General features: G+C 42.2%; 1 protein-coding gene across 2 annotated transcripts in view; it reads left to right on the forward strand.

Moving 5' to 3' along the window:
* The window catches only part of ddx4 (DEAD (Asp-Glu-Ala-Asp) box polypeptide 4), a 91,792-nt gene that overhangs the window by 78,177 nt on the left and 386 nt on the right, over nucleotides 1–13,229 (forward strand). For both annotated transcript variants that reach the window (XM_062054101.1, XM_062054102.1), the window contains exons 18-21: nucleotides 9,743–9,888; nucleotides 9,949–10,048; nucleotides 10,124–10,394; nucleotides 13,049–13,153. In XM_062054101.1, coding sequence (XP_061910085.1) covers nucleotides 9,743–9,888; nucleotides 9,949–10,048; nucleotides 10,124–10,394; nucleotides 13,049–13,153 — 622 coding nt within the window. The remainder of the gene's footprint in view (nucleotides 1–9,742; nucleotides 9,889–9,948; nucleotides 10,049–10,123; nucleotides 10,395–13,048; nucleotides 13,154–13,229) is intronic.

A 13,229-nucleotide genomic window follows, 5' to 3' on the forward strand; every position in this document is an offset into this window, starting at 1 on the left:
AATGCCGCCATTACCGAAGGCAGTAGGCCAGCAAGAGTCATAGTTGTGACATCATTAATGTTGCAGCTGCTAAAGCAGTGGTTATTAGTAGCTTGTTGACAATGAGTCAGAACTTCGAATTTTATAAGGTAATGATCGGACATTACTTTAGTGTACGGGAGTATCATAACTTTGGAGGTGGTGACACCCTGGACAAGGACTAGATCTATCGCATTACCGTTGCGGTGCGTGGGTTTATTTATTATTTGTGTAAGACCACAGCTATCAATTATAGTCTGGAGCGCCAAGCAAGGAGGGTCTGATGGGGTATTCATATGGATATTAAAATCCCACACTATAATTATATTATCTGCGTGCGCCACTAGATCAGCGTCAAACTCTGAAAATTCACTGATAAAGTCCGAATAGGGCCCAGGGGGTTGGTAGATAACAGCTAGGTAGAGGTACAGTGGTGCGACAGACCTCATAGTAAGCACCTCAAATGATTATTTATTACTTTGGTTAGGGGTAAGGTTGAGGTTTTCATTGTATATTAGTGCGACGTCTTTCTAGCGAGATTACAAGTTCTAGCTATATTCCTCCTTTGTAATCTGACTGTCTCATGTTAGTGTCATTGGAGCCAACGTGTACAACTATGTTTTGCGTAGCTAGTGGTAAGATTAGCCTGTCGTACGTGTTTACTAAGCATGTTGCGAGTTGGCTCCCTAAGATTAGCTTCAATGTCAGGTGCTTACTCTTAATTATAGCTGGTTTGCTAAACTGTATGTTTCGGGTGATGGAGTCCCCTATGACTAAGGCGTGGTGCCCGGTAGACTGGGGTGTAGGACTAAATAAAGGGATAAATCTATTATGCGTCTCAACCGGTTCACTGTTGCTGGTAGGCCACTTAGGGCTGCTACAAACTGGGCTAGTCAGCTCGCTACAGCTAACGCTAGATGTGTCCGCAACGTCTAAAGTTACGGAATTACTGTACTCTAGTTGGCGGACACGGTCCTCTAGTAGGGCCAACCTATCCATGAGAACGGTGCACGAAGAGCAGGGAGCCATACTCGCGTTGTTTATTTTACAGAGTCTAGTATAGGTGATAGTGTTGTTATAAGCCCCAACGCAGCCGAATATTTATAGCGGCGCCGTGATCAGAGTGCAAACTAGCTTTGTGGCTATGTTGGCATCGACTGGTGAGCTGCTTTCTCACCTCGAAGCTTGTGGAAGTTTATTCAAGCTCATAATGCCTCTCACCTGCATAGTAGAAGGATGAGGACATAATCTGGTTGGTCAACTGTGGCATCCAATTTAGACCCGGAAATGGCAAGAAAGATGTCGCTTGGTCTGCGCTTTTTTTTTTTCCGCAAGGATTATGAGGTCATTCTTCATCTAAATGGGAATATATGAACATCCTCTGTCGGCTCTCTAGTGACAGCAGACATTGTGCAGTTAATGATGTTTTATTATGTTTGTTGGCTATCATGATGTCCGCAGTAAGTGGTAATCAGCAATGTTGTTGAAGGAAAAAGCGATTGTGATGCGTTTTTGAAATTAATACGCTGCCATATGCTTTAAATGAGCAAAATACATAAATATTACATGTTATGAATGTGCCTGTTACTACATTACATATGTTCTTAAGCATATATATAAAACTTTGATAGAGGTGTTTGGATGTTTTTTTAAAATGCTTTATAGGCAGAATAGAGCAATTCTCATAGGTTCCATTGTAAGCTGACTTGATCGCATTTATTTACTAGTCAGAATGCATTAAAAAAAACATGTGCTTGTCTTACATAAGGATTGTAAATAAAAGGCAAAATTCCCCCCCAAAAACTGCAGTCCCCCTTTAAGTCACTGGGCTGCTTTGGGGCAGCATTTGTTTGAGGAATGGAGAGAGGGACAGAAGTAGTAGTGTTTGCTGATGCTAAAGGTATGTTGGTTGCTGTCTCTGATGCACTAGAATCATCATTGGGAGCATGAGCAAAAAAAAAAGCTCGCTTTTTTAAAAAACCGCTGCGCTTATATTAAACAAAACAGTCAGAACTACAGCATTTGTTAGGACTTTGCGTAGGCAAGTCATTTTGTCTTTAGTTCATCATATGCAAGTGGACGCGACACTCACCTCTGTGCTGCTCCTTCAAACTCTGCACCGTATTGAAACTTGACACTGGCCCCGTTTACAGGTAAATCACACCTAACCTTATCCGTGTCCACACACAACAATGCCACTGTTTAAGACCCCCTCTCCCCTTCGTCCGCCAACGCAACGTGACCTAATACGCATGCGCGGAAAATGCGCACGTCATAGTCACATCCAGTGTTGCTTTGTGTGCAAGTTCTTAAATTTAACTTATCTGAACAATATCCAGTTTTGTGGTATTTCAATTAACTGGAATCCAGTGTGCTGTGGGGCCGGCCCTATTGTAGTGAATCACACCTGAGCCGTCATGAATTAATCAAATCTTTATTAGACACGTAAACAATGTGAAAAAGAAAATTTTACATCAATCAAACTAGGGATCTAGATATGTGGTCAGGACACTCACTCTTGCCTTCACCTTCATTGTCCAATCGTTTTTGGTGACTTTATATACTCTGGACATAGACATCGAGTCAGCGACATACATGGGGGACAATAACTGATGGACTGGCAAAGCAGACTAAAAGCATTCACTGTTTTCCGTAGTTAGTTTTCCTTCGACGGCCAGGTAATACAAAGCACACGCTACCTTTTTTATCAATCCTGGGTCCCATACTCTTCCTACTGTACATACTACCTTTAGGTGAAATCCTGGTCAAGCACAATGTCCCATTCCACTGTTATACCGATGATGTTCAGATCTATTTACCTCTTAAGGCCACAGGACAGGTCGCACTTCAACCACTGCTTGACTGTCTGACTGACATTAAAGCATGGATGAGTGCCAACTTCCTCAACCTTAATGAGAGCAAGACCGAGATCATCATCTTCGGCGATACATCTCCAGTCTCGTTTGTCAGTGCTCTAGGTCCTCTGGGTGTAAACATCCGGTCCTCCGTGAGAAATCTCGGAGTGATCTTTGATAGTGCCTTCAAATTCACCAAACAGGTCAGCTCAGTGGTTAGTACCAGCTTTTACCATCTCAGAACCCTAGCAAAGACCAAGGCCTATCTCTCCCAGAGCAACCTGGAGACTGCTATCCACGCCTTCATCACACACCGGCTAGACAACAATAACTCACTGTACGCTGGCATTGATCAGGCATCACTCCGCCGTTTGCAGCTTGTGCAAAACGCGGCTGCCCGTCTCCTCACCAGTACCAAAAAACGCGAGCACATCACCCCAGTCCTGGCCTCACTCCACTGGCTCCCTGTCCGTCACCGCATTGATTTTAAATTACTTTTAATTGTTTTTAAATCCCTAAATGGTCTGGCCCCACAATACCTGACCGAGCTGCTGCATCACCATACCTCGTCTAGAGCCTTAAGGTCAGCTGACCAAATGCTTTTGGCGGTCCCCAGATCCAGGCTAAAGACCAGAGGAGACTGAGCCTTTTCCGTTGCCGCCCCTAAGATCTGGAACAGCCTTCCCCTCCACATTAGGTCAGCCCAGAGCCTGGGGGTCTTCAAAACCCTCCTTAAGACCTACCTCTTCTTGCTGGCCTTTGACCCGAGCTGAGTCCGCCCACTAGGCCACCATTTCTAGTCGTCGTCCCCCCCGTCCCACCCCTTCGCTTTCGTTGTGTTTTTCAATTTGTCGCACTTTTATTTTTATTCTGTAAATATTTTTTACTTTTTATTCGACCCCTTTTACCGTATTGTATTTGCACTATCTTGTTCAGCACATTCATTGTTTGTTCTTTGTTTTTTTTTTGTTTTGCTTAGGTTTTTTTGCTCTATGCTTTTTTTTAACCTGTAAAGCACTTTGGTTCAATTTAAAAGTTGTTGAAAACGTGCTATATAAATAAAGTTGACTTGACATCCACGGGAGCTCGCATTCTCGTTAACTCTCCTTAGACAAATGGACAAAGTTTTTCGTGCATTATAAAGTTCTCTTGCCGTCTGAGAAGTGTTGTATCCGAAATAGCTGCAATCGCTTTCTCTTAAGGTATTCATGTGTGATTTCCTCAAGCGTCTGTACATGTAGAAGAATGAGAAACAAGGGCATGTCTGGTTGACTCGCCTTCATATTTCCAGCGGTTAGCTCCAAGTTATGATACCGCTTTATTATGAAGCTGGCTGTGGCGTGTTCTTTCTGACGTCACTTCCTGTGTGGGCGTGTTCTTTCTGGCATCACTTCCTCACTTTGTAAACGATCAATGAGTCCATACAAAGCTAAGTGCCGGAGATTCAAGAATTACACGGCTGACTTACCCGTGTAAAAATTTGTCCGAGGAGGGGGACCTTAAACGATGGTTTAGTGTGGCTGAAACGGGGCTTAGGCTAAATACTTATTCCTTTAAGGAGTTAAATGACTTAGTGTAGACATGGCCTAAGCAGACTGGGTGGGGGGTGGCCTGCGAACACAACGTAAGTACAGACGGATAAGGAAAGCTGATACTGTATTGTGTCCCTTTTTAGGCAGTTTTCATCCCTCCTGCAGATAATTTTGTCAACTTGTAATATATTAATTTTGTGAGTATAAAGTATTTTCTCAACTTCAAAAACTGATTTGATGGGGGATGACATTTATTTTAGGGGATCTCTGCCCCCTCTTAAGTTTTTTTCCTACATTTAAAACACACCCTTGTTCTTTAGTTCTTCAGCTAAAATTTTGCAGAAATAGTTTTAGACCATCTTCAAGCCGCCTTTTGACCGTCTGTTTTGTGGGCGGTCTTATTTGTGCCTCCACTTTGACGCCATTGTGTCAGCCATGTTGTAGTTTTTAGTGCTTCCATATGGAGTCCACTGACAGATATAAGTTTAAACTAAATGCTACTTTGTATTAGAAATGGCAACAACCTGGCAGGTTAACTGTTGGCATACTTCTGAGAATGTTAGTATGCTAAAGTTTCTGCTACCTTCTCTTATATCGGCATGTTAACATTTTATGCTAGCTTATTTTGCTACTTTCTATGCTTACACCATACTTGCCAACCCTCCCAAATTTTCCGGGGGACTCCCGAATTTCAGTGCCTCTCCCGAAAATCTCCCGGGACAACCATTCTCCCGAATTTCTCCCGATTTCCAGCCGGACTTAAGGCACGCCCCCTCCAGGTCCGTGCGGACCTGAGTGAGGACAGCCTGCCGTCACGTCCGCTTTTCCTTCATATAAACAGTCTCCCGGACCCAGTCACGTTATATCTACGGCTTTTGGCGAGTGCACAACTGCACACACAACAAGGAGACAAAGGAGAGACAGTCATGGCGACGACGAGTGACAGAGAATAGAACGAGGATGGACAATTCAACCCTAAACTCACTCCTTTCCTGCAAATTAAATTTCACAAATGCTGCCTGTAATAGAGTGATCTAAGTTGTTTGTTGTCATCTCCTGGTGAATGTTGGGTATAGTGTTCTGTGGTTACTTTTTGGTTGGCCAACGGTTTACGTTGTATTGCACACCCTGACGGCAAGTGTGGGAGTCGGTTGCATTGCATTGCACTTTCAAATACAACAATGAATAGAGTGTTGTGTGTGTATATGTGTAAATAAATGAACACTAAAATTCAAGTATTTTTTATTTATGTGTATATATATATAAGTATATATATACACCGTAATTTCCGGACTATAAGCCGCACCTGACTATAAGCCGCACCAGCTAAATTTAGGGGAAAATACAGATTGCTCCATATATAAGCCGCACCCGACTATAAGCCGCAGGGTTTTGATGTGTAATTAGCGTAGTATATAGGGGTTCCTGCTACCACGGAGGGGATTGTCGGGACAGAGATGACTGTTTGGGAACGCAAAGCGTCCCATTTATTAACAATAAATCTTTCAATCATTCAATCAAACTTTCACATCTTTGACATGGCGAACAGCATTCGTGCAGAGTACAAATAATACAACGGTGCAAAGTAATACAAAGTGCTCGCCTGTACGTTATCAAAATAACCAGCCTACCGGTATATGAAAAGTCAGTCTTTAATCATTGTGTCATCGTCTTCCTCCTGCGTACTAAAACCACCGAAATCCTCTTCGTCGGTGTCGGAGAAAAACAGGCCGTAAATAAGCCGCACCCTTGTATAAGCCGCAGGGACCAGAACGAGGGGAAAAAGTAGCGGCTTATAGTCCGGAAATTACGGTATATATATATATATATATATATATAGCTAGAATTCACTGAAAGTCAAGTATTTATTTTATTTATATATATATATATATTTATAAGAAATACTTGGATTTCAGTGAATTCTACCTATAAATATACTCCTCCCACTTGACCCCACCCACCTCAACCCCCCACCCCCACCCCACCCCACCCCCACTAAATTTCCCTAATTCGGAGGTCTCAAGGTTGGCAAGTGTGGCTTACACCAGACCTGGGAATTCTGCGGCCCGCATCCGGCCCTTTGTACGTCCCTGTCCGGCCCGCGCGAGGCCAATCATAAATTACAAAATACATTTTAAAAAGTATCTATCTCGAGTGTGCAATACAACGGTGCTGCTTTTGTTTTGAGAAGCGTTATTTGTATTACTTCCGTGTGGACGTATGCTCGTGCGCGCAGCGGAAATCACAAATTACAAAATAAATTTTAAAAAACATCTATGTCGTGCGTGCAAAACAACTGTGCTGCTTTTATTTTGAAAAGTGTTATTTATGGGCGTATGTCCGTGTGTAACCTGTGAGGGAAGGTGCACAGCGACAAGTGATGCACGGTTATCCCCGAGACGCTAAAAAGAGAAAAGTTGATGACGAATGGTGTGTTTTAATAAAGACATGGACTGCCAATAAAGGTAAAGCCGTGTGCTTAACTTGTGGTACACATGTTGCTGTGTTTAAAGAATATAGTGTAACGACCTGCTGAAGTTGATGTGTTCTTGAGTTGCGGAAGGAGTGAGGATAGACGTGCGTGTGGAAGGAACGAGATAAGTTGAGCTGTGTTAGTATAGGTTGCTCAATAAAAGTTTAAAAAGAGCGTCAGACTTGGTGTGCACTTCTTCTGGACGCTACAATTGGTGTCAGAAGTAAATCTTTGTGCATACTGCGCTGCTTGTGTGCTCAGCCTGCTACGTCATCGGGAGGTACGTTCCACGATGTTTCCTGGCGACTTTGTCAAGATGGAACGGGAGGGAAAGGACATTGAGTGGGGACTTAAGGTGCCAGCAGCACTGCAGATGTCTGTGTGAATCCAGGACGTGAGGAGCTCGCAGCAAAGAGAGAGAGAGGGAGGAAGGACAGAGGCAGCGTCTACAGGTGCAGCGCACGCTGCTTGGCATGGAAGAATTCCACCCTCAATGAAGACTCCCAGGTTTGATGGCAAGGTGAACTGGGAGGCATTTCATCCCACTTCTGACACCAATTGTAGCGTCCAGAAGAAGTGCACACCAAGTCTGATGCTCTTTTTAAACTTTTATTGAGCAACCTATACTAACACAGCTCAACTTATCTCGTTCTTTCCACACGCACGTCTATCCTCACTCCTCATTTCCGCAACAGCAACGCTTCCTCCTTCTTCGCCAATCACCTTAAAGGTGTGCTACGTTCACAACAAAGAAGATGCAGGATAAAGTGACACATTTTAATTTTTGCATGGTATTACACATCAGGAAGCGTTGTGTAAGAAAGCGTTAAAATAAAACCATCAAAAGCCATCTGCTTTTAAATAAAGATAAGTTAGGTTAAATGAAAATATTTTTCTTACTGTATATCTAAAAAAAATTGGGCAAAATGTACCGTAATTTCCGGACTATAAGCCGCTACTTTTTCCCCTCGTTCTGGTCCCTGCGGCTTATACAGCGGTGCGGCTTATTTACGGCCTGTTCTTCTCCGACACCGACGAAGAGGATTTCGGTGGTTTTAGTACGCAGGAGGAAGACGATGACACAATGATTAAAGACTGACTTTTCATATACCGGTAGGCTGGTTATTTTGATAACGTACAGGCGAGTATTAATTTGCACCGTTGTATTATTTGTACTCTGCACGAATGCTGTTCGCCATGTCAAAGATGTGAAAGTTTGATTGAATGATTGAAAGATTTATTGTTAATAAATGGGACGCTTTGCGTTCCCAAACAGTCATCTCTGTCCCGACAATCCCCTCCGTGGTAGCAGGAACCCCTATATACTACGGTAATTACACATCAAAACCCTGCGGCCTATAGTCGGGTGCGGCTTATATATGGAGCAATCTGTATTTTCCCCTAAATTTAGCTGGTGCGGCTTATAGTCAGGTGCGGCTTATAGTCCGGAAATTACGGTAATTGAAATATTGTTGGTGTGGCCCTCCAGCAGTGCTCTGGTTGCTCATGCGGCCCCCGGTAAAAATTAATTGCCCACCCCTGGCTTACACCAAGAAATAGTGCATTTTAGTATTTCTTCTAACCCAGTCTTGTGCTAGCATTATAATGTTAGCATGCTAACTTTTCTGCTATTTTTACAGTTTTTCTCTAAGTCCACAGTCATACACCTTACAGTCGTATAACTTGGTATGTGACACATGCTACCTGTTAGGGGGTGCATGTGTGAGCCAGTCTTCCCCACAACCTCAGGCTTCAAGGACAGACTCGGGCAAATCTCTTCGGGTAAAACTTTACCATACACGGAGATATCCACTGGTGTCACCAATTGAAAAAAATTCACAAATGGTGCAAATTCCAAATGGCTTGTTTGGAGGAAGATTGTTTTTTTGTAAATATCTATGGATTTCCTCCATGGTTTCATATAAATATTTTCTGGACTTATGCAGATCCCAAATACAATGGTACCAATATGTAAAAGTTGGATTTGCGTAATAAGTCCTCTTTAATACGTACACTATTCTATTTTTGATAACACAAGGATAAAGATATTCGCCCAAAATGTATTGACATATTTTTTTATTACCGAGAAAAATGCTAAAATAACGTTTACCCTGTTGCCTTTAGCTCTATTTAAAAAAAATAAAAAAATTCCAAGCCTTAAAAATCAGGCATGTCCTCGTCAATTGGCAACCCCCGCTTGACCTTGACTTTGAATGATTGTACTTATGTCAGACTCCTTCAATGCACATATTACATTTCCGAATTCCCTGGGTTCATACATATGCGCTGAAGCAGGGGCTGCAGGAATTCCAATAGGGAGCACTTCTTGCACTAGACTGAAAAGTGTCTCCAGACTACTTAGCATGATGGGTAGCCGTTTGTCTTGCTAGTGGGACTCCAGGAAGACCAGCCAAAAAGTGTGTCGTGCAGATGTCCATACCTGTCACTATTTGATTACAGAGGTGTTCCCCTACATGTACGTCAACGACATTGCAGAAGTGAATTGAGGCGATTGGCTGTAGCAGCCCTGGAAACGTTTAATTACGGCCACAGAGGTGGTTGGCATCGTAAAGGAGCTCTGTACGCATACACAATGGCAACCAGTGTAGGTGGGAGACGTTTCAAAAGGCTTTGAGATAATCTGCGGCTGTGAAAGCGCTTGATTTATTCTGCCGCAGAGCCTGCCTTTCAAATGTCAGTATTGCCCTCATTTATTTGTAGCAGCAAATGTGATGGAGATTCAAATTTGATTTATTATGCAGCCATAATTATTGTATCTGGATATTTTTATTAATACTTTTGAAAACTATCTGCGACAATGCATTGCCAGTTTCAATATTTATTTTGTATCTTATTGGTAACAGGTTAGCTGCTGATTTCCTTAAGATGGACTATTTGTTCTTGGCTGTTGGTGTGGTGGGAGGAGCCTGTAGCGATGTGGAGCAGACGTTTCTCCAAGTCACTAAGTTCGCCAAGAGGGAGCAACTTCTCGATCTTCTCAAGACCACTGGTAAAACAAAATATTACATTTAGAATTTGTCACATCCTTGTGAGTTGTTGATATTTGCAGGAAAGGAGCGCACAATGGTGTTTGTGGAGACCAAGAGGCAGGCTGATTTCATTGCCACTTTCTTATGCCAAGAGAAGTTTCCAACGACCAGTATCCATGGGTAAACATCACTTTGTGGGGTTCGTAATTCTTCCCAATTCCAGGGCAACATAACACGTAATGTGTTGTGTGATAGTGACCGGGAGCAGCGGGAACGAGAGCAAGCCTTGGCAGACTTCAAGACGGGCAAATGCCCGGTACTTGTAGCAACTTCGGTCGCTGCCCGGGGCCTAGACATTCCAGATGTGCAGCACGTGGTTAATTTTGACCTCCCCAACAACATAGATGAATATGTTCACCGAATCGGCAGAACTGGCCGCTGTGGTAATATTGGCAGGGCGGTGTCTTTCTACGATTCAGATGGTGATTGTCAGCTGGCTCCTTCCTTGGTCAAAATCTTGTCGAAGGTTAGAACATTACCTGGCATGCACCCATGTAACTACAGGTGGTCCATGGTTTACGATGTTCCGTGGTTATAAACACGCTCCAGTAAATAATTTATAAAACATTTCACTGTAAAGACTGGACTGGTAAAATACTTTGTTGTACATGTTTTCGTTTCACTCCAATCAGCACAAAGCTAATGTGTTGAAACACTAGTTTATTGCCAGTGTAAAATGTCATGACAATTAATGGGTTATATAAGGGCTATACAATTCAACTGATTGAATTTGAACAGTAGCATCCACACACCACAAGGTTGACGACAAAACTTAAAGGGAAACTGTAGTTTTGTTTTTTATACATTTGCCGGTCCACAATCCTTATGAGAGACAAGAACACATGTCTTTATTGGCGGTTGGGGTGGGGGGTTAAAGATGATTAAAAAAAGATGCAGCTAATGGGAGTCACTATTGTAGCCTTCAAAGCCCTCTAAAACAACTTCAAAACTTTCCGTTTTGTATACACGCAAGTATATATATATAATGTAGCAACAGACGCGTTCATAATATGTAATGTATAGAATATTTAAAGATTAAGATTAAAGTACCAATGATTGTCACACACACACTAGATGTGGTGAAATTTGTCCTCTGCATTTGTCCCATCCCCTTGGGGAGCAGTGGGCAGCAGCGGCGCCGCGCCCGGGAATCATTTTGGTGATTGCATTTGTCCCATCCCCTTGGGGAGCAGTGGGCAGCAGCGGCGCCGCGCCCGGGAATCATTTTGGTGATTTAACCCCCAACTCCAACCCTTTGTTGCTGAGTGTCACCGTATTTTGGTCATTTTTATCAATGCCGGAACTCTTTCCTCATCACATTCATTTCTGTTTTTATAGCAGTGCACTTCCGGTAACGAATAAGTATTTTTACTTCTGGAAACAAAGGCTTGTGTGTGTTCTAATCATGGCAGATTTGATAACTGAAGACGAAGACGACTATTTTAGGACAAATGATTAACAACAACCTTACCTTTTTTAACCTAACTATACGGAGGATTAACTACCGCTTACAGAAGCGAGCATAAAGAAGAGGGTGAAACGTTGGAGCAGACAAAAGCAGCGAGTGAGGTCGGCATGACTTGATCACCGTGTAATTGTGGAGCTTTGAGCCAAGCAATGCCACAAATAATGGAGTGCTTACGTCCCCGACCAGTTTGACCAAGCAACTGTCCATCGAGCAAGTCAGTATAATATTGATCATGATACATGCAGCACATCACTGTACAACTACAGTACACATGCTGTCAAGCTAGCTGTGTACAAACAAAACATGAAATGTGGGCTAATACTTTACAGGTACTGTAATATGATCATGTTTTTTTCAGTCAATATAGATTGTTGTCCTATCGCATTGTTGTGTGTTACAAACCAAAAAGCCCTTCAGCTGTTCACGCAGTTGCTAGCTTACCTCTTGCCGTAGCTAGTTTACGACTGATGCCGTAGCGTGCCGTTGTGTTACTCTGGTAGAAAGAGTTCCTCTTACAATAAAAATGTTGCTCCATGTTGGTTATTATACAGGGTACGGAACGTAAATAAAATATTTTTGGTGATTTTTAGATGCATTTTCAAAGTAATTTAGAAGCAGACTGGATTGCTCCCATTAGCCGCATTGCTAGCCACCGAGAACGAGCCAATTACTACAAGTTAGAATGCAATTTAAAAAAACTTTTGTCTTCGTGTTGCTGATAAGGATTGTGAACGATAGGCAAGTTTCCAAAAAAAAGTGCAGTTCCCTTATAACAATTGAAGTCCTCCTTAAAATAGCTCATGACAAAAATAAAAAAATATGAACATTAACTCCTTGAGTCATTCTGAGTTTTTAACTGTGAAAGTTAATTTAAATTATATTCTAATTTGTTGTGTATTTTAACATGGAAAAAAGTTACCATGGAAAAGTCAATGCTACTTTCCTGTTGTGTAGACTGGCTACCTCGTTCAAGTTTAGTGTCGAGCGCAAAAAAAAAAAGCTGCTTAAGTGTTCTGAACACTCTTCAGAACACTTGGTACACTTCATTGTAAATTACAATGAACACTTTCAATTTATGTATATATTCTAATCCCATTAATTTTGTCCAGCATTATGCCGTTGTCTGAAGTTTGTGTACACATTTCAAATCAGTTAATTCAATCCAAGTCAATAGTGCACACAATTTGCCACTAAAATCGCACTCTCTTCAAAATCTTTCAGAAAATTATGTATCGAATAATATTGTTGGCCGAATATATTATTCTGTGCTAAAGGTCATAAATTGTGGGATTAGTGTATCGCTGCAGCCCTATTTGCAAGCACATCATCAAACTCTACTCTCTGCATGCAGCCGTCCTCGTTCTCGGCTGGACGGAATTTACAAAACTTTATACATAGCTGCCAGGTCGGTACAATAGACCACATACTTTTCTTTTTCTTCAAGTGTTTCATTTCATTGTATTTAGTGTTTTTCTGTACTCTACCTTGTACTTTATGTACAATGTCAGTGATAGTGTTGGTATAAGATTTGACTTAAACTCAAATCAAATCAGAGTCGAAGAAAGGAACTTGTTCGTAACCCAAGGACCACCTGCACTTGAATCACCTACTTGAAGATGGTTTTTGGATTGTCTGCTTGTTTGGTTTGACAGGCCCAACAAGAAGTGCCTTCATGGCTAGAGGAGTCTGCATTCAGTGGTTCTACAACCAGCTTCCATCAACCTGGCAAGAACTTTGCCTCCGCAGACTCAAGGAAGGTTGTCTTTTTTTCTGCTCGCACTTTTCCAAAGATAAGCGGTAGAAAATGTATGGATGGATGGAATTTAAACTTTC

Source organism: Entelurus aequoreus, linkage group LG07 (genome assembly GCF_033978785.1).
Source record: "Entelurus aequoreus isolate RoL-2023_Sb linkage group LG07, RoL_Eaeq_v1.1, whole genome shotgun sequence".
NCBI classification, from domain to species: Eukaryota; Metazoa; Chordata; class Actinopteri; order Syngnathiformes; family Syngnathidae; genus Entelurus; species Entelurus aequoreus.